Source organism: Taudactylus pleione, unplaced genomic scaffold (assembly GCF_031769625.1).
Source record: "Taudactylus pleione unplaced genomic scaffold, aTauple2 ptg000062l, whole genome shotgun sequence".
Taxonomy (NCBI): domain Eukaryota; kingdom Metazoa; phylum Chordata; class Amphibia; order Anura; family Myobatrachidae; genus Taudactylus; species Taudactylus pleione.
The window spans coordinates 1,323,938-1,346,984 of NW_028284464.1; the positions used below are offsets into that span (position 1 = coordinate 1,323,938).

General features: G+C 45.5%; 1 protein-coding gene across 2 annotated transcripts in view; it reads right to left on the reverse strand.

Moving 5' to 3' along the window:
* Positions 1-22,392, reverse strand: part of BICDL1 (BICD family like cargo adaptor 1) — a 98,248-nt gene extending 75,856 nt beyond the window's left edge. For both annotated transcript variants that reach the window (XR_015876500.1, XM_088465278.1), the window contains exons 1-2: positions 21,465-22,392; positions 19,684-19,899 (exon numbers count right to left, since the gene is read on the reverse strand). Coding sequence is in view for 1 of the 2 variants with exons in the window: in XM_088465278.1 (XP_088321404.1) it covers positions 19,684-19,899; positions 21,465-21,767 (519 nt within the window). In the remaining variant the exon portion in view is untranslated. The remainder of the gene's footprint in view (positions 1-19,683; positions 19,900-21,464) is intronic.
* Positions 22,393-23,047: the final 655 nt, after the last annotated feature.

Genomic DNA, 23,047 nt, shown 5'->3' on the forward strand with positions numbered 1-23,047 from the left:
CACGCACAATTACAACAGGTCTGACCTTACCCAGAAATTGCTAACCTCGTCGCACACACTGAGCACTCAAGCTGCGTATGACGTCGCATTGGCTAATTTATGCACCCCCATGTAACGGCGTTCAAATGGACGGGCACGCCTGCGTTTCCCCAGCCACTCCCCTTCACCACCCCCAAACGCTCACTTCCTGTTAAACACTCTGCGATGTCTCTGCGATCGCAGTGTTGCTTTCGTGCACTGCGATGCATACGCATGCGCAGTGCGCAATAATCGGCCGTCTGAGTGCATAATCACAGTAGCGATCCGTAATGAATCAGGCCCTCTGAACTTTGTATCACTAGATTACTGCTGGCGCACTACAAGGTCCATACTCCCTCTCTTGCTTCTGTATCTTTCACTTTGGTGTTTATCTCTCTGCTTTGATATGATTATTTATTTCTTAAAGCTTATCTTTTTCTTACTCGCTTCTTATGACAATCTGTTTTCTTTTCTTGCTCTCTTATGGCACAATAAGCCTGATTCAGAGAAGGACAGTATGAAGGCCCCCATACGCGGCACGAAATACGTGCCGATCCGACGGATCGGCACGATATAGGTGCTATATCGTGCCGTGTATGGGCATGATATTGTACCTGATATCGTGCTGCGCACTCCCGCGGGGTCGTACATCGCATCCTCAGGTCTTCCTGCAAAACCATCTGATCTGGGATGCGATGTACGATCCCTTTCAGATGAAGGAGGGGGAAGCCGGCATATCATGCGCTCTGCGGGGACCGCACGATTGCTGGCGGTGACAGCACGATCCGCCTGCCGATGGATTGGCAGTCGCCCTACACGGTGCATCGCACCGTGATTGGCCACCTTTACACAGCCACAGGGAAGTGGTTGACCGTGCAATACTGTCCAACTAAAATGCAAATGCAGCAAGAAGTTTCTGTAGGAAATAGACACCTCCTGCATGTATCTACGATCCGAGTGCAGCGTCCGTCTCGGATCACCATAGCGACCATCACGACCGATGTTCATCCTTTGGCTAGGCTGTGTAAGCTGAAACTTAAGCCGGGTTCACATTACACAAGGGATCTGATTCAGACCCGCTTGCTAAGTTTCACTCGCTCGCTCTGAGTGATTTTCGCCCGTCTGCGCATGCATATAATTCGCATTGCGCGTGCGCAAGCCAGTCTTTGCGATATGATTTTGGTTGCTCGTAAGCCACTATCAGGTCACTACTTTGAGTGACAGATAGTGCCCTTTGTGGGTGGGAACAGGGGAAGGTGCTTGTGAGCGGGGGAGTGGATGTGCGAACGCAGGCATGTCAGGCCGCCAAAACGCTGTTTAAAGGGCGTGCATAATTAGCAAAGTAGCGTCATTGTACATGTCACCTGCATGTATTTCAGGCCACACTGATTGCAGTGCTTGCGGCAGAGAAAAGCAACCTCAAGGGCTGCAAGCAGCTCCGATGGCTGTCGATGTTACCGAATAATCCTACAATTCCTGGAGATGACATGTGTTGTGAGTGGCAAGGGGGCGTATTTATACAGAGCTCTCATTGCCGTAGCTCACAAAGACATAGAGGGCATCCTTACGCGACGCAGTGCGAGCACTTAATTTAAATATCCAGCCCCTTTTTGCCAGCGAGCGACCGCATCTTGCGAGCCGGTCTGAATGAGCTCCCATGTGCGATGACTGACATATGCACGACACCACACGATCTGGTGAACGACCGCATGATATATTGTTCACCAGCTGCATCAACAACCATGGGGTCGTTCATCAAATTGATAGATTGAGTAGCATGTATGATTGATCTGTTGATGCGATGAACGACCCTCTCCTTGTTTCCGCCCCCCAAAAGCCACAGCATGCCAATCATGCTGCCGCTAAGGTGGGACTGTGAGCAATTCCCACAGGACCTGTTCTGCACATGAGTCCTGTGCATGCCCAGACCCCCAACAATCGGAGATGCAAACCATCGGGGAGGAGACAGTAACAGGCAATTGCTCACAGTAACATCTAATCCCTATAACTCAGGAGTGGTTAAGTCAGTCCACCCAGGTAGCTCAAGGAAGACCAAACTTCATGCAAATCTGTGCCATCTGGTGGATTAAGGTCGTCTGGTCATACCGGCTTTTCCCCCTGTAATGGTGTCCCAGATTTCCTTCTCCAATCATTCCTCTGATCTTAATAGTCCGACGTGGAGCATTTTTGTCTTACATTCCAGCTCCTGACACTCACTGATCCATCTCCTCTTCCTCTCATCAGCTTTTGTGGGCTTCCCCCACCCATAATACTGTCTAAAAGGTGCTTGCCCACTCCTGCGCTGACCAATCCACTCCATCCTGGTGCGCCTGAACATGCCAATAAAGATAGTTAGTTTATTTTGTGGTTTGTTCCTGTGTCCAGCTCAGCATCATTTTTATTTTTAAACCTATTGTATTTCACAAAAGTGTGTGCAAGACTGACTGAGGCTAGACTGAGCAAGTTCACCAGTTGGAAATAGTGAAAAGGTGAAGAATAATGCCTTCTTATTGGTGTGAGACAACTAGCTACAGTTGCATTGTGCACTCCAGCACCAGCAGCTCATTCTTATATCTTGTTTGTAAAACAAAAGCTCTTTATAATCTATTCCGGCATCTGAACAGGTGATTATCCTGAACACAAATAAATTCTAAATATCTAGGCCCATAAATCATACCTGGTGGCATACTGTAACAACAGGGACAAAGCAATCATTAGACGCCAGTTCCACCAAAAATTGCTTTTCCTTTTCAGCCTATTCAAGCAAATTGAAATGTTGTTTGTTTTCTATTGGATATAATATCTACATATCGATAGGCTTTATAGGAATGGAGTATACATAAGTGAAACCCTAAAAAGCCTTAATTCTAATAGCTGATCAAGGTAATACTGGTCCAGAATAAAAATAAATAAATAAACTAAAATGTGAGATTATACCTTTACCAAGACTCAACTCTGACTCTCAACTAATGCAAGTCCTATATGAGAGAGAGAGAGAGAGAGAGAGAGAGAGAGAGAGAGAGAGAGAGAGAGAGACTAGCACACCATCAATATGTTGCAAAAACTTGTATTCACTTAATAAATGTGTTCATCACATATAGCAGCCAATAAAGTGCATTAAGAGCAGTGCTCGAAGTGGGAATTTAGAGGTGGGGGTATGGAGATATGGAGATTGAATCCCCCCCCTCCGGCCCCTGCTTCCATATCACCCCACTGTACTTCTCACCCCCACTGTACTTCTCCCTGCCTGCTCCCCTCTCTCACACCCTGCCATTCTCACTAAATTATTCCCTCTCTCTTTCACCCCCTATAATACTAACTACCTGCTTCCCTCTGTCTGCCCCCTATTCCCTCTTTCAACCCTCCTCTCTCTCTAATTGCTACTGACCTGTGTTGCTGGAAAGGAGCCACCGGGAGCATCGGGTTCTTGGTTGCTGTAGTTTAATCCAGCGACGCTTCTTAGCCAATGAGAAGCTGCCACTTGGCTGCTTCTCATTGGCTGGCCACCAGCGAGCCCCCCGATAGCTGGCCACCAGTGAGCCCCCCGATTGGCTGGCCGCTAGCGAGCCCCCCGATTGGCTGGCCGCCAGCGAGCCACGCCGATTGGCTGGCCGCCAGCGAGCCACGCAAATTGGCTGGCCGCCAGCGAGCCCCACAATTGGCTAGCCGCCAGCGAGGCGGCCGGTGCGTGCTGCTCCTGTTACTTTACAATGCAGCCGGGACCTAATGCTCTGTCCCGGCTGCTAGATGCCAGCGCCTCCGTTGATCGAGGTGTGTCCCCTGCGGGACACATCTCTACACATTGCCGCCGCTGTTCCAGCGCTGGGATCCCATTCTGGATCCCAGCGCTGGTACAGTCTCTTCTGTGGCTAAAATGAAGTGGGGCCGGGAAGTGGCGGTATGTCATACCACCGTATACCGCCCCACTTCGACCACTGATTAAGAGTGTAAACAGGCATGCAGTGCCGGTCCGACCTATAAGCCAGGTACGCGGCCGCGTAGAGCGCCAGACTGAGGAGGGTGCCCCAGCTGTCACGGACAGTGAGTAACCATTTATCACTTGATCCCGCAGGCTCCGAGACTCCTCTGAGTCGAGAATATAAGAGATGAGATGCGTGTGCGGCTGCTGTTGATTGTAGCGCGAGGGCAGCCGATGTGAGTGCGGTGGGGGATTGGGGGTGTTTGTGGAGTCTGCTGGATGGGGGTGCAAGCCGGTGCTTGGGCCAGTGACGGGCAGGAGGGGTGATATAGTGCACACACACACTGGGTCTCTGGTAACTGACTATTGCATGCTGCTGACTTCTTACAAAAACACCCCAAATACCTGTTAATAATGCCAACACAGCCAATTAATTAACTACTTAAAAACATGGAGACCGTTTCAACCAGTGAAGGGCAAGGGGCGACCCTGTGACCACATATGGCTCTCCATACCCTTCCCCAGCAGCCACCAGCTAATTATTGCTACTATATGTTGTGATACTCTGTGTTTGTTATATATGGTAATGCTCATTTACGAAGCCTTGCTGAATCAGCATTACCATCTATAACAAACACATATGACAACATATAACATATATCACATATGGCAACATACAGCAGCAATAATTAGCTGGGGGCTATGTAACAAGTAGCTGTCAGAAATATCCATAGTGCCTAGTACATTTTGTAGTGATAAAAGAAACCCCATTACTGCCACACAGTAATGGGACCTCTTACCCATTATACTAGAATGTGTAAGGGGCATTACTGTGTGGCATAATGTGTAAGGGGCAATACTACTGCATGAACTAATGTGTTATAAGGGGCACTACTATTGTGTGGCATATTGTGCATGAGGGTTACCACAGTGTGGTACACTACACTTATGAAGAGGGGGCGTGTCCTTTTGAGTTGCCATGTCGCTTTTGTCTGGCAAATTAGTACAACCTTAACTTTTACATACCTCCAATTCAAAATTCCCACTTCGACCAGTTTATATATGAGCATGCTTTAGGTATGTGTATGGCTTTTCCCACAAGACCACACTCCATTATCTTTTTGTGGTCGCACGCCTTCGGTGCGCGCAACAGTACCCCCTGGGGGCCCCGAAAAAAATATTTGCTTACCTAAAAAATTGGGCTCGAGCTGGCCCTGCAAGCATGATACTTCTTATGGTCCATAATGCCAGTATAGACCAGAGCAGTGGCCCAACGGCTGTTTTGGTGGAAACCACCTTTCTCAAGGACTCACATTGTACTGTACACAAACCACAATATAACGGTAAAGATGGCGCCTACCAGAGCATTCAACACAAACTCACCTGCAGCCTCACAGTGCACCTGTTAAATCCGAAGTTGGAAGTGGACCCGGACTGGGTGCAGGTAAGACCTTGTGAGCAGTTTCCTGATATTGGAACGAGGCTGGACACAGGGGGTACTTGTTCATGAATGTCTCTGCCTTTGCTGGATGATGCGGAGGACGGAGATCAAAGGGAAAAGGGAACTAAACCCCACCGGGTATACAAAGTGCAGCTCCGAAGAGGCTGAGGTATGGGAAACTGGTACCGGTGCTGACTGGGAATGCTGGTGGGGGAGGCTCTGTAACGTTGCGTAGGTAGCGGCAGATTACCGGAACTGAGAAGAGCAGAGGACTGGCAGTGGTAGTATGAACTGGAGCTGGTAGCAAACTAATTCACCAACTGAGCACTGCAACTGGGACACTGGAGGTAAACGAGACAAGGAGCACAGAAAACTACCACACAGACTAGCTGTGTAAGATGTTGCACTGGCAACATGAGAACTCCCAGGAAGCACTTAAGAACCCAAGACTGGAGCTGGTTTGGCTGTCAGAGCCCATGTGAATCATTCAGACTGGATCGGCTCCTTCCCAACATGTGACCAAATCCAAGATGGCGATGCTCAGCACTCGGCAGTGTTTGTATAGACTCCCAGCCATAGCAGCTCTAACATGCCAGAGACCCAGCACTGCCTCTCAGGCTAACCGCCAGCAGCCTGCACCCCTGCCAGATGGACCCCGCCAGAGCGCCCGGACAGGTAAGTCCCAGACCCCCCCCCCCGCGGTCCTCCAGAGCGGCCCGTGACAGCACCTGGGCATTAAAATCTGGAGCAAACGATTAAGGCGGCTTAATATATACATATAACAAACACGTCCGACATTTTCCTCAGGGTGCTGATGTATAATCTGAAATGTTGGTAATTGGTTGGTTGGTAATTCTGTCAGTGGCTCCCACAGAGCCCTGTATCCATTGCTGTGGTTGTTGTTACTTGAAATTATCTGCTGTTTTTCCTGAAGAAGGTCACATGCTGTGACTGAAACGTTGAGTGAACTAACCTATCTGTATTAAACTTGGGATTCATTTATTTACAAGCCTGGTGAGTGCCCCTCTTTTTTTTTTTATACAATTGATGGGAGTACCTCTTAGTACTCCATTAGTGTGGTGGACACCCCAGCATTTTTTCTTATATGTTTGATGTGAGTGCTGCCTCTTCTCATGGTGTATATATATATATATATATGTATATATATATATACAACGTAGTAAAGACAGGCACTCGTTGCTACTGGAGGTGATAAGTCAAATTGTAGACAGGGTGCCTTCAGTAAAGAAACTGATGTATATATATATATATATATATATATATCTCATGCAGGTATCGCGCACTCACAAGTAAATAGTTTACCCTTGAAAGGAAACAAGTCCTGGTGATAATTTACAGTAGGGACACTCAGAGAATAAAAAGATGAATAAACACAATGTGCTATCCGACTGACGTTTTAATATATATTTTTTTAATTTTCTGAAGTATATATATATATATATATATATACACATATATACATATCATACACTCCTTGCCCCATCTGACAGGAATCCAGCTGATATACAGTCACTAGCGCTTGTCTTCTTTCATATAAATGCCCCAATCACTAACCAGAAGTCTCCTGTCCTAGTCTGCCCTGTATCTGACTTTGTGGGTGGGTGGCAGGGCTCAGAGCTGGGTCGGGGACAGCCAGCTGCAGGATACCTGGGCATGCTGCTGCTCAGGGAGTGTCCCCTCAGCTATGCCTGTCTCTTGAGCACAGCAAACATAGCTCTACTCACTCACTGTGATGAAGGTGCAGGGGTGTAGCAGTGGATCAAAGATTCCAAACTGTGATCTGGTCAGAGGGCTGCATTGGAGCAGGTGGAGGACCTTATGTGGCCAGCGGGCTGTAGTTTGGATGCTGCTGCTCTATTCCCAAGTAAAAAGAGATCTTTGAAAACTGTACGATACCCTAAAACAGCATAACCTTTAAATGTGGAAAATGATAGTCTTAATGAGGTCTTTTCACATGACATTTTTTGGCAATGTTCTCAGAACAATGTCAGTGCTAGATAACAGCAGTGTAACAGTCATCACTGGGTCCTATGGAAATTTTTGTATAGGAGTTATGGAACTGAAAGCCTTTGCTGCACATATTCTGGTGGCCGCTGTGTGTATGACCAGAACAGCAAAAGGACCATTATCATTTTTCTCCCCTCATCACCGAGCTGCATTGCAGCCAGAGGGTCTGCTCCTGCAGTAATTTCTCTCTGCTAAAAAGATGCCATAACATTTCATGCACAGGTCAAAGTATCATGATTTAAGAGTGTTTGACTTAATTAGTTGTAAAAACATAAATTCGGGATTTTGTGTACTCTATGGCCTGTATTCAATTTGAGGCGAAAAGCCGGAATCCGCAGAAAAGGTTTGCCGATGACGTCATTTCGTCAGGCGGAAAAGTATCGCTGTATTCAGTTTGAAAGACTTTCCGCCTAGGCGGAAAGTCGATGCAATGTAATAGGCAGAAAAGTTTCGCCTATGAAAAGCAGGCGGAAAAAAGGGCAGAATTGGGGTTTTGGGGTGCAACGTTGCGGGAACCCCCGTGCAGCCTTCAGACAGTCCCCCAAACGTAAACTGCATCAAATTTAAATAAAAAAAACACTTAATAACACCCCAAAAAAAATCATTTTGAATTTGGGAGTGAAAAAAAAAATGTTGGGGGACAAAGTTAAAAACTAGCGAACTTGACTCTGGGGGGGTCCCCAAGTATGCCCCATGTGTTTTTTGCATTGCAGGGGCTTGCGGCAGGTGGATTTTTTAACGATTTTTTTAACTTAACTTTAGCAACTTTAAAATATGCTGTCCCCCATTTTCAAGTACCCCAAATTTGCTGGGATAAGTTATTTTCTGAAAAAAAACCTCCTGAATACTATTCTGCACCACTTATAGGAAAACGCTATTTACCAGCTATTGAGCCAGTTTAAAAACACCAAATACCTTCAGCAAGCCAAATCAGGGGTAACCATAGCTAACCCCCATGTCAGAACATCATTTGGGGGGTGTCAGGCTGATTAACCCAAATCTGACAGTACTTTCCGCCTGTTCAAGTTTCGCCGGGTCCCGTTTTCGCGTACTTTCAAATTGAATACGGGGATACGCGGGCACACGCGCGATACTTTTCCACCTACAAAACACGCGATGTAGGCGAAAAGACCAGGAGGCGGAAAAGTATCGCTGGTCTACTCAAATTGATTACGACTCTATGACACAAATTAATGTTAATAAATCAAATATGACAGCACTAATTGGTATGATAAATAGGATTAGATATTTATAAGATTCATCATATAACGTGCATTTAATTATTAGCAATATTAATTGATTGTGACATTTGTCATCTTATAAAACACACTGCAGTGAGATGTATTTTATGGTTATGTTTTATAATAACCATTTAATTGTATTGCTGACTTTATTTCACAGACACAGGGGGTCATTCAGACCCGCTCGCGAGCGCAGACGCTCGCAAGCGGGTCGATGGTGCCGAATTGCGCATGCGCACGACGGAGGGAGCTCCGTCGTACGCATGCGCGAGACCCGAATAACGACGGCCAAGCCGTCGTTATGGGTCTCGCACCAAAGGGGGCGGGCTGTCGATGGTGAGTGACAGCACGCCCCCTTTGGTGGGCGTGTCGGGGGCGTGGCTGCCAGACGGAGGCGTTCCTATGGGAACGCCTACCGTCTGAGTCCGGCCCCACTGATATCACTAGTGATGTCAGTGGGAGTGATTTTGGCTCTGATAGAGCCAAAATCACTCCAGGGCTTGCGGTCACCGAGACCCTACCGCAGGGTCTCGTCGCAAGCCCGATGGTCGCGATGGTCTCTTGACCATCGCGACCATCATCATGGACGCTCGCTATAGCTGTGGTCAGATCGTCCGGCTCTGAATCAGGCCCACAGTCCTGTCTCTTTTTTTATAGAGTTTATTTTATCATACCAGTTATTTTTAGGCTGTCAAATTTGTTAATCCGTATGTGGGTCAAGACTGCAGCCTCATGTTACTGTAATAGCTGCTTGATTATTGGTTTCTTACTAAACGCCTAAGGGGGTTTTCTAATCATTCTATGCATATTTTGATATTTCCATATACTGTGCACATATAAAAGCAGGAATATTGTGCCAAAACTTGTGACTGCCATAGAAGAGTGCAATTAGGGACCATTCTGGTAAAATAAGTGGTTAGGTGCAACAGAAAGATGCTCCAGCATTTCTTCTCAGAGCAACCTGACTTATTTGGGCTATGTCTACTTTATCCCATAGCCGGCAATAATTCTTTACTCTAGCTTATTTCATCCACTATATGAATGTACAGGGTAAACTCAATGCAGAAAATCATCTTTACTTCCCACAAAATGTTAGTTTTCAAGTATACAGGTTACTGTGAAGCATATTGTGCTGAAGCATGCACTTAATTATAGTATATTCCAACAGGTGCGAAATGTAACTCCGTGTGTATAAATGTAAGTAGCAAATTTTACACAATACTGAAATACAATAGATGACAGCATTGCACCTTGCATACTGAAAAACACACACATAAATCAGTTGAGTATAAAACTGTGTAGTTAAACCTGCAGATCTACCCGGGGCCTGATATGGTGGCAGATGGAAATCACTTGGCAAACTCAGGCTCAAATCCTATTAGAGTAGACTGTATTTCAGATTGAAAGTAGCTTTATTTCTATCTCTATATATAGACTGTCTTCAGACACAGATGAAGAAGGCATATCCTTTCATACAGGCATTCAGGAATCCAATCCCTATACAGTAACATATATACTTAATGAAGTCATATAATCCCTGTAGAAGATTTTCAACATCAGTTATTTTCTACAATTATAATACACAATTAATATTCATATACTGTATATATATAAATAGTTGTATAAACAGTAAATTTTAATGTCATCACTTATAATTGGTGCTCATTAGAAATTCTTGTGTATTATAAGGAGCAATGCATTTACTATAGTAATGTATTATGGGTATGAGACGGGTTGGGTACGGGATGCCAGTCAGAAATCCGACGACCGGCATCCCGACAGGGTTAGGATACCGACACCTGTCAGTCGGTTTCCTAACTCTCCTCCTTTGCCTACCCTTAACCCTCACCGATGCCTAAACCTAACCTCCCCCTAGTGCCTAAACCTAACCTCCCCCTCCCCGCACCCTAAACCTAACTCTCTTCTCTTAGTGTCTAACTCCCCCTACTGCCTAACCCTAACCCTCCCCCTAATCCCGCTACTGACCTTTGGGATGCCAGTGGTCGGGATGCCAATGCCGGGATTCTGACAGGTGCCGGTATTCTAAGCGCCGGCATTCCCTTTGCCGGGATATTGACTGTATCCCATATGAGACATGACCTTGAATTTCTGTGACTTGTATAAAAGCATTAGAGTTTCTGCTCTTTTATGATCACAGAACTCTGCAGTGACTTCTAATATCCAAATAGTTGCATTATCCATATACCCTATGTAGACAAAAGGGATTGGACACTGACGGCAAATAGATCAACAGGATTTTATTGGCATCAGCACTTTGTAGGTCTACCACGTGAAGTGATTACTGCAGACACCCTTCCTGGCAAACTGTCCACATGCACCTGGACAACAGCAGGCGGTATGTTTTGCCAAGTACAGTGACCAACTGTGACACTGAAGAAGGTCGAGTTGGCCTAGAACGCACCCGTTGCTCCAATTCGTCCCATCAATGGGGTTAACATCTGGACTCCAGAGTTATCGAGAACATCTCTATAGATCTCGTTTTACAGCTTCCAAAACACATGTCTGCTGCAGGAGCACACCATTTTGCTTGCGTGGGGGTGTCCAATCACTTTTGTCTACATAGTGAATAATTCATCTTGAATTACAACGAGTATGGTATAATGCAATGTACTGATTGCAATGTACTGATCATGATGTAAACACCTATAATATTTGGTTCATATGTGTTGCTGTACATATGTATACATATAATCACTTCCCAACCTTTATCAACTGACGGTACAACCAGGGGCGTATTTATAATGGGTGCAAGGTGTGCAGGGCACACGGGACCCTGGTTCCAGGGGAGAACCGCACACCCTGCACCCATAAAACTTACCTCTCCGGAGCCCCACGTCGGCTCCGGTGTCTGCGTCTGTAAAAACGGCTGGAAAATGGCCGCCGCTGCCATTTTCTCGTCGTTTGCGCATGCGCAGTACAGGGAAAATGGCTGCCACGCCCATTTTCACAGTGACCTGTGCATGCGCTACTAACTCTGGGCACACTCTAGTGCCCAGAGTCTATAAGTGTGGCGCTAGTCGCGCACCGCTCAGTGCGCAGCCAGCCGCCGAACGGAGAGGAAGTGGCCCGTGTCGGAGACTGCACACTGGCCCCCTCCTTTCTAGAAACGCCCCTGGGCACAACTATCTCCTCTAGCCCCTGAATGCATTGTCTTGGAGTTATCTTGGACTCCTCCCTCTCCTTCAAACCACACATTCAGTACCTCTCACAGTCCTGCCGTTTCCATCTCAAAATTATTTCCAACCAGCACCAGGCTGAACCAGGCAGAAGGATAATGCCATAGCAGGTGGTACACTCATGTGTGGGGTCCCCCTGCCATCACATTAACCCCCACTCTTAAACTAGTCAGCCCAGGGCTTGAATTTCTCGGAAAGAGGGGATCTAAAAAAACAACCAGCATTGGGCTGAAAGCCCAGTGCTATATCTCGCACTCTTGGTGGCGGTGGGTGCATGGGTGCAGGGTTCATGGTATGATAATATTGTTCTTTACAGGTGGCCTACATGTCCCAGCAAGCCTGCCACAGCATGCTAGCACTTGAAGAACAACAACTGCCTACATGCCCGTACATTAAGGGCCCACTGGCACCTGTAATTCGCCTGTAAAGAAACAATTAAAATAAATTCAAGACACATGAATGTTTTAATAAAAGTTTATTGTACAGCATCTTCACCTGAGGGGCGGTCTTTCAGTTCTTTTGCATGGCCGCCGCCTCCCCAGGGTTTCTGAAGTCTATACCAGGGGGACAGCGGCCTTTAAGCCCTTTTGCATTTCCGCTGCCTTCCTGTGGCTTCTGAAGTCTTCTGTCTTTGGGAGCTCTTGCATGCTCCTTCCCTGCTGGGGGACTGCCAGACACTGCCTCGCGTTGGCTTATATAAGCCAGCCGAGGGGGCGAGGCGATTACGTTGCAAGCCGTGATAGGCTTTGCGGCGGCCATCATTAAATAAAAAAATGGCGTTGAAGCTCTGAATCCAGGCCTGCCGCTAGTCCAGCTATCTCCGCCGGGTCCCGCCACCGCTATCGCTTGCACCTCTGCCGGGACCCACCACTGCTAACACCCACACCCACACCTCCGCCATGTCCCCGCTGCATACCCACCCAGTGATGACAGCGGATCCATCACGTGATCCGCTGTCCAATCACATCTGCCTGACTGACAGGGGCGTGCTTTCATGTGGGCTGAAAGCACGTCCCTGTTAATGAGGCATTTCTATAGGTTCCACTTTCCCCTATATTTTCGAAAGGCTTTTACAGCCTGTGGCATCGCCCCGACCCACCCTTCAGAAACGTTTTCTATTGTCAGCGGGAGGCAGTGCTCTCACTGCCTCCCGACTGATTTTTAGAATAATGCAAAGCAGACCCCCCACTTCCCCGCTGCCTGAACCTAAGTCCCCCGGGGGGGTGCCTAACCCTAACCTCCCCAGGGGGTGTCTAACCCTAACCCCCCTTCCCATAGCCTAACCCTAACCCTCCCGGGGGGTGCCTAACCCTAAGTCCCCCCCCGTGTGCCTAAACCTAACCCTCCCCCTCGCAGCTGTCCGCTCGCGGCACCCGGTATCCCTTCGATCGGGATGCGGGGCGCCGGTCTCCCGGTGTCGGGTAAATAACAAGCGTCTAGATATAGACGCCGGTCATTTATCCCATGCCGGGATAAAGCAGCCGGGAAGCCGGCTGTCGGTGTTAAGGCAGCCGGTTTCCCGACTGCATAGCATTTATGACACAGAATCTGTGTTATAAATAACTTCTTTGTATTATTTTAATCATTATGCCTCCCCTGACTGCACATCACTGCCACTCACTCATCATCTCCAGATTAGACTACTGTAACCTCCTCCTATCTGGCTTCCCTGACTCCCACCTCTCTCCACTCAAATCTGTCCTCAATGCTGCTCCTTGGCTCATCTTCCACTCCAAACATTCTACATCTGCCTCCCCTCTCCTACAAGCCCTACAGAGACTCTCCTTCCCCTTCAGAACCAAGTTCAATGTTCTTACACTCACTTACAAAGCCCTCACCCATTCCTCTCCCATATACTGTACATATTTGAACTTACCTCCCTTCACACTCCTGTCTGCTCTCTTTGCTCAACAAATGCACGCCGCCTCTCCTGCCAACTTGATTACTTCCTCCCACTCCCGCCTCAAAGATTTTGCCCATGCTGCTCCCTACCTCTGGAACTCTCTCCCTCTCCTATCAGACTTTCCATCTCTAAACAAATCTTCAAATGGGTTCTCAAGACCAACTACTTCATCAAAGCCTTCCAGCTCTCATCCTAAGTCGCTGCTACATGCTCCTTTCTCACTGTCTACTCTATCTGTGTCACGCCTGCTTGTCTGCCCCTCCCCATTAGAATGTAAGCTTTCACGAGCAGGGCCCTCTACCTTCTCGTGCTTCTCCTTAGTTATACTTTCATCTACTCCTCACTCCCCACTACTGCACCTAACACTTGGTTGCTTATACCCTGATGCTTATTTGAGTGTTATGATCGCTAATGCTGTATATTATGTATGCATATTAACCTTGACCTTCTCCTGCGATTTATTGTACTGTAAGTCACTGGTTTCTTGTTCACTTATTTATGTACTTTGTAAGGCGCTGCGGAACACTTGTGGCACCATATAAATTAAGGATAATAATAATAATCATAATATTAAATAAGCCCCCCTGACAAACATCATTTAGATTTGATCACTTGCATAATGACATTTGTATAAGCAGAGGATTATGTAACACAGGGTTACGTATTAATAAAATAACAAATTCCAAATAAACTTAATTACTATGTGCTAATCATAGCATCAGGTGCTCATCACCATTTTCCACCTTTCCTATTGGCTGCTCATTATTTACAAGTTTCAATTGGTCACGCTACCACAGTCAAGCTCCGAAAATATTGTATTTTCGGAGCTTGATGAATTCTGTCCCCATACTAGTGTATGGGAAAGGTAAGCAGGAGATATCTGTGCTATCTCCTGCTTTACCTTCTTGATGAATGACCCGATAACTTAATTTTTACAATTGCAGGTGAAAATGTGCATTTTCACCTGCTTTTGTGAAAATGAAGTGATGATGAATATGCCCCTAACTCAATTGCCATTAAGCCACAAGGTATTGTATTGTGACACCCCAATTAGATTGACAGGAGAGCTATAGAATATAAAGGGATTATAGCGATGGGAAAGCAAATGATGGAACTGTACTAAATTGGGACCTCTACAAGTAGACTTTCTAGGCAAGAATATTGTATGTATAGTAGTCATCCCTTAATAATGACAATAAAGAAGTGCTGGGAAAAATTTAAATAAAAAATATTGGGTTAGAGTCATTATTAATGGTAAAGTGCTAGGGAATATATCAGACAAGGATCATGTAAGTGAAAAGATAATAGCCTAGGCTCTGAAATCTCCATCTCTTCCCTATTCAATACAATTTCTATAATAAAGCTTGCCTGCTCCCACAACTATTGCTGATTACATGTGAAACTTGGCCAATACAGTCTATACTGGCCCATACTGGGTCCACCTATCAATAGAGAAGGATGAGAGTGTTTGAAATCTATTGAAGAATATTTAATCATTCTCGGATACAAAATATGTTGGACCAGTGATCACTAATGTACTGACCAGAGATATTATGCCACATGGAATCCAAACAATCAGCTTGATTGCTGATATGCCAGATACCAGATGAGGGGGACCACCTGGATGTCAAAGTGTTAATTGTAGTTCTTTATTTGGTGTAAAAGCAGTTGCTGGTCCATGGGAAAAGGGTTGGGTATGAGATCACGGTTGTCGCAATGCAGCTGGTCAGAATACCGACAGCTGGCTTCCCGACAGTCAGAATCCCGACACCCATAAGGGAACTAAGGTAAGACCAACCCTTACCTCTACCCCTAGCCCTCCCTCCCCACTGCCTAACCCTAACCTCCCCCCTAGTGCCTAAACCTAACCTCCCCGCACCCTAAATCTAACACTCCTTCCCCGATGCCTAAACCTCCCCCCCCTCCCCCGGTGTCTAAACCTAACCACCCCCTCCGTGCACCCTAAACCTAACCCTTCCCCTAGTGCCTAACCCTAACCCTCCCCCTAATGGCTAAACCTAATCCCACACCCTAACCCTCCCCCTAACACCAGATACTCACCTTTGGGATGCCGGCGGTAAGGATTCTGGTGCTGGGATCCCAACACTGTCGGGATTTTGACGCCGGTATTTCGGCCGTCGGCATCCCACTCGGCGGGATGCTGACTACATCCCATAGGATATAGCGATTATGCTGCAGAGAAGCAGCTTGAATGTTAGTTTTCTACCATGAGACAGCAGAGAAGCAACTAAAAATGCTTTGAAATCATCTTAACAATTGGCGTATATGATAAAATAAAGTTAATTGAGACGGAGCGTGACAGGATATGTAATGTAAAGCCAAAAAATCTGAAAACAGTGCGCTGGGATGGTTTATGTACAGTACATGCTGGTTAGAGCCCTATAATCTTATTTCCCGCATGGACTGACATTTTTTTTATTTTTTTCTCTCTCTCTATTGCCCTTTTAGGTAAGAGCAGAGAACAACGCTTTCTATCCATGAAACTCATATTAACTCCTCCATCAAATTGTAATAAAGATACTCTACTGTGGTACTGTAATCCCAGATTTCATAGCAATAATGACTAGAAGGCTTCCCAATTATTTGTAATGTCTATGTAGGACATAGGATTTAAAGTATGCTATTAAATTCCTGGACTTCTGGATACATCTATTGTATTTGTTTTAAAGTTTAAAAAAATATTATCCTATGCTCCAACTAAAACCTTAACATTGGCTATATATACACTAAAATACCGTTAAACAATTTAATAATTTACAACTAAATTAGTCTGGTATTGTAACATGTGCGTTCTAAAACACCCATCATTTCCGAACATATTGTGAAATCATAGAAATTTCTAAGAATTTTTTCCAAGGTATTAAATACAGTAAGTATAGGGTCATCAGCTAGCCAGGAATCATTGATAATCTGTGACGTCCAGTCATTTAACCTGATTGATGGACAAACAGATCTGTAAATTCTGACAGTACTATGTGGTAATTACACCAGAACTGGTTATTTGGTGCATGGGCTAATCCATCTTTAGTTATAGGGGAAATATATATATATATATATATATATATATTATTTATATATATATATATATATATAAAAATCCAATCGGGCAGCTCTCCAGCAAAAAGAAAATATAGTCCCTGGTGCCCTCCTAGACAGACTTAGCCAGTGAGCCCGATACACACATGTAGGAAAGGTGGCACTCAGGTCAATAAGAAATCACCACAAGGCAGGTACGTATGTTCATCGTTTCGGAGACTTTAATTCTCCATCTCCATCTTCAGGATACAAAATACATATAAACAATCACTTACTTTTATTACCAGCACCACCCCATGTGTCAAACCGCTTCTCCAGGCGTCCGGCAGGACGGCGCACCGCTATGATGTCAGTGCTGTCCGACCGTCGCCAAGGAGACCAACATCAACAAAACAAACATAGTGATATATAGAGCAGGACAATCCTGTAAAAATAACAGCGCCAAAGTGCAATTAGTCTCATGTTAAATCATCCACATATACTGTACGGAATACATATGATTTACCACCGGCCGCAAAGTATAAATCCCGACAGCGTGAGCCCAGTAGGAGTGAAAATCCTGATCGTCTAACGTAGGTATGTTCTAACCTAATTTTACCCCCTAACCCTAACCCTCCCTTAGGGGTGCCTAACCCTAACCTCCCCCCAAAGTGCCTATCCCCCCCCTCTAAGTGCCTAAGCCTAACCCCCCAATTCCTCGCCACCTAAACTTAAATCCCCTGGGGGGTGTCTAACCCTGTCCCCCCCCGGGAACCCTAAACCTAACCCCCCCCTCACGCGGCTGTCCGCGCCCGTCGCCTGGCTTACCTTCGATCGGTAAGCTGGGTGTCGGGCCCCTGGCGTAGGTGTAATGACCGGCGTCGAGATTTCAACGCCTGTCATTAGACACCTGCCGGGATTCAACAGTCGGGATGCCGACGGCCGGCATTTAGACCATCGGCATCCCGACTGCTTCCCATACTGTACATGTTCAATATAGATATAAGGACAAGCCTGCAAACTGTGGACATAAAAATATACATTAGTAAATTATAGAAGACAAACTATCAAGAGTACACATATATTATTTATACTAGATTACTCATAGCAGCACCAAAAGCACAAGAGATATAATATACACATGATGCATGAAATCAACCCACCTTAATACATAGATCATTGCAATCCAATTAACATCTTATAGAAAGATGAATAGCCCCAAATTTTCATTAAGACCCTTAGGTGACATAGGGCCGTATTCAATTAGTTTCGCACTGGTGATACTTTTTCGCATGCCAGACTTTTCGCCTACATCGCGCGTTTTGCATGCGGAAAAGTATCGGGCGCGCTCCCGTTATTCGCCGTATTAAATTAGAAAGGACGCGAAAACGGCACCCGTTGAAACTGAAACAGGCCAAAAGTCCTGTCAAAAATGGGGAACTCAGCCTGACACCCCCCAAAAGATGCCTTAACATTGGGGATCACTATAAATGCCCCCGATTAGCCTTAATGAAGGTATTTGGGGTACTTAATTTGTGTCAGTTTGTGCCTATTAGCGCAGTAACACAAGTGGTGAAGAATAGCATTAAGCAGTATTTTTTTTTGTGAAAATAAGCACTCCCAGCAAATTTTGGGGTACTTGAAAATGGGTGCTAGCATATTTTTAAGTTGGTAAAGTGAAGTTTTAACTTACGTAAAAAAAATCCACCTGCCCCAAGCACCTGCAAACAAGAAAATACCTGCCCCATACATGGGTCCCCCCAGAAGTCTATTTCGCTACTTTTTAAGTTTGTCCCCTAACTTTGAACTTTTTCGCCCCCAAAATGAAAGTACTTTTTTGGGGTGTTCTAAAGTATTTTTTTAACATTTTTTGACACAGTATATCTTTGTGGGACTGTTCCAAGGGTGCAAAGGGGTTTCCCGAAGTTTGCACCCCAAACCCGCAATTCTGCACTTTTTTCCGCCTGCTATTCATAGGTGAAACTTTTCCACCGATTACAATGAATTGACTTTTCGCGTACGTAAAAAGTCTTTGGAGTTGAATACGGAGGAAACTTTCCGCCCGGTGAAATGACGTCATTCGCGATACTTTTCCGCGGATTCGTATTTTTCGCCTCTAATTGAATACGGCCATAGTCTCTAACCTAAAGATCCAGCGGGTCTCACACTGTAAAAGTTTCAAGGATCTATCACCTCCCAGTGGCAAGTTAGGTATATGATCTATGATGATATAACGAAGGGCAGAAACATTATGACCTGCTGTCAAAAAATGGCGTGCCACAGGCTGGTCACTGCTGCCGCTACTGATAGCAGCCCTAATGCCCGAGCTGTGCAGCGCCATGCGCTCACAAAGTGTTCTGTCGGTTTCACTATGTTTGTTTTGTTGATGTGGGTCCTCCTTGGCAATGATCGGGCGGCAATGACGTCATAGCGGTGCGCTGTCCCGTCGGATGCCTGGAGAACCGTACTGACACTGGTGCTGGTAATAACAGTAAGTGATTGTTTATATGTATTTTGTATCCTGAAGATAAGAGAATGAAAGTCTCGGAAACTTTGAACATACGTACCTGCTTTGTGGTGACTTCTTATTGACCTGAGTGCCGTCTTTCCTACATGTATATATATATATATATATATATATATATATATATATATATATATATATATATCTTGTGACCTCATGTGGTGAGGACTAGACAGAGAACTGAGTACTGTTCACCAGGACGAGTCTTGCAGTATAACTTGTGTCAATTGGCATAGAGAAAAAAGTTATTGTTCATAATTAAGAAAATGCCAAAGGCTTGATTAATAAGGTTAAGAGGAAATTTCAGTTATTAACATAGGTAAACACCATACTGCTTGATAATACAATTTGTCACATGAATGGCAGTGACACTCACCCTATTCAGTTGCTCCAAAAGTCTTTGGTTCTGTTCTGACAGTTCCTGGACAGCTGAGGACTTCTCCCGATCGGCCTCTCTCAGGTGCACCTGCTGCTTTTCCAGCTCATCCTGTAGCTGCTTCACATCACTCTCCAGCTCAGACACTCTGCCTTCCCATTCCCCTTCACGGTTATCAAATCTTCGTTTCAGTTCATGTTTCTCTTGCTCCAGATGCTGAAGAACCAAATGCATTAAAATTCAGATACAACTTTCCATATTACTCTCTGTTTATTGTTTTCTCCTATATAAGGATAACATGACTTATAATCACCTGTACTTAGGTATACATAGACTATATTGGGCGCTTTTATGTTTAGGGGAAAATACATTATTTATGCACACATTATATTTCTTCTTCAGTGATTGGCTTATATGATAATGAGAATACACAGTATTTTTAGCCACTTAAAATCCACTTGTTTCTAACCATGATGTTCTCGGAGATGGTAACGAGAAAATTCCTCCATGTTGTTGTAATAGCCAAAGGAGGAGGAGCTCACTGCTCGGGCACATTCCTTATAACATTAATTCCACATCAGCTGCTTTTGGAGAACAAACTTGTTAACTAGCTCAATCCTGATTTAATGCAGGAGACCATTTTAATATTTCGAATTTCAAATTGTAGTACTCCAAAGTTATTGCTGGGCAGCCGCAAGTAGACTTATTGTGTATGGCAAAGTACCAATATGTTGCACAGCATTCTTATTTGTCCAACATAGATATAAGAAGCATAAAATGAAGCACGATCTGCGAGGTGAACTAACGGTGCCTGTTTTTATTTATATAGATTTTTTACTGTATCTCCTTACAGAAGCTCATGTAATCTAATCACTGATTCAACCAGTGTTATACATATGAGGAAAATATAAATGTTTTACCAATACTTAACAGTTCTACATTATTGATCTTACTAAACTAATCCACCCTAAAAGACTCTGCCAGACAGCCAATCAAAGCGATGCATTCTAATGCTTGAAATATGATGTCAGCCAATAGGTTCCCCTCCTTATGCTAATACTTTTGAAGATTGTTCGCTCGATTGAGCAGACGCCACTAAAAAAGATGTCTTTACAGTGAAGAGTATGGCATTTTACTTTCTCATTTATTGATGAGACGACCAATCACCATACAGTAAGAAAGGTGGTATGTTCACACAGACACCACCTCTTTGGAATGGCATTTGGAGGGGACCGATGAGGTGAAGCATCAGAGAGTAAACTGAATACTGAATATTTTAAATGTTATTTACCACACATATTCTATTAGAAAGACATTTAGTTCTTAAAAGTAAATGTTCAAGGCTGATTGATATACCTTATAAAAATGGTTTATCAAGAAACATTAGCTGAGAGCAGGGATATTATAGTTAATATAACAATTAGTATACATATATATGTATATGCTGTTATTATTCTTTAAACAAATGAGGTATTTGCAGCTACCTGTGGTTTTTATAAATAAATGGTATTGCCATGTCAGGAATACTGCTAATGTGACCTGCTGCACAAGGAATGTGTACATACATGGATAGAAGAATCAAAGATGGCACTATAGCCTGTAATTCAGTGCAGAATCCTATTTATCGACTATATGGACATGTCCTCACTGTAATAGGGATAATGATCCTCACATGCAGTCACAGGCAAGAGAAGGACTCAATCACGCAGACCAGGCCTGATGTGTACATCACACATACATACATACATGCATGCCTCACATATGCCGGTACAAGCTCTGACCTCCAGCCGCTCCGTCAGTTCCTTCTGCATCTCCTCGTAGCGCCGGGTCATGTCCTGGTTTCTCTCCAGCAAAGCTTTGCCCAGCCTGGCTGCCAGCACCAGGTCCCTCTCCTTCTGTCGGATGACGGAGAGCAGTGCAGGGTCCTCCTCATCTCCTGTGCCCTCGGTTTCTCCCGTGTCCCCGTCGCTTTCTGCGACCATTAGCACTAGCTCTTCGTCCAGCTCCTGCAGCCCATGTCCCAGCTCTGCCTGTCCAGCCCGTTCCGGGGAGGGTGCAGAGCGCCGGCTGAGAGGGAGCTCCATAGGGCGCTGTCCGGAGTGGCTGGTGCTGAAGCTGGGAGCCTGGGCTCGGATTGAATCAGTGTCTTCCAAGTGGAGTAATAAAGTCCGGGTCACCGAGGCAGCAGGTTTACAGACCGAGCTTCCAGATACAGATTTGGACGGCCAATTACCCCACACTAAGAGAATAGTGTAATAGCTGTGCCAGACAAGCAATGCTTACATACCATCGTGCGCAGACTAGCTGGGCTTACATACCCCCGGTATACCCCCCAGTACCCATGTACCGGGCACACACCTACTGAGCCCAGCCCAGGAACCGCAGCCGGCAATGTGCACCCCAAATGGGGCCCAGACGCTCTCTAGGAACAGACACTCCACAGACAGCAATCAATACTCTAGCCTAACACCGCACCCCTCAGCCTGCTGCACACACCCGGCCGGGCAGGTCTGCCAGTCTGTGCCAGCGGTACCTATCTTACGATCACCCCAGCCCCATCTTCCCGCACCCGAGATCCGGCCACGCTGCTGTCTCCCGTGATCGTGTAAGCTCAATGTAAGGGTGTCCGGCCCCGGAGGCCACCACAAACCACTGCGCTGCGCCTTCTTTGCCCCTCAGCGCTGCGCTCCCCCGCACACATCCCTGCAAGACCCTGACGGCAGTGCGCACGCAGTTCGTGACGTCACCGGCACCTGTTCCAGGCCAGCTGCCTATTGGGCGAAGAGGATGGGAGCGCGATCAGCTGTGTTGAGAGACCCTGTAAAATGTGCGCACCTCTAGCGGCAGCTCAGCTCCTGCTGCTGCTGCTAGCTTCCCGAAAATGAGCCCTTGAAGAAAAAAAAAATTAAATATATTTATATATATATATATATATATATATATTATATATATATATATTTATATTTATAAAATGACAATATCTGGTGCCTGTGCCCGCTTTACTGCCCTATTCTTGCCAAAATCCTTGTTGGTCAAGGCAAATGGCAAGTGGGTCATATGTATGTGACCAGTCTCTGTGGGTTCCAAGTTATAACATTTGTTGACCGAGACTAGTTAACCTCTGCACAACTACAGCTTCTTATTCGAAATGACAAAATCTGGTGCCTGTGCCCGCTTTACTGTCCTATTCATGCCCAAAACCTTGTTGGTCAAAGCAATTGGCAAGTGGGTCACATGTACCTGACCACCTTCTGTGGGTTTCAAGTGTAAAATTTGTTGACCGAGGCTAGTTAACCCCTGCACAACTACAGCTTCTTATTCAAAATGACAAAATCTGGTGCCTGTGCCCGCTTTACTGCCCTAT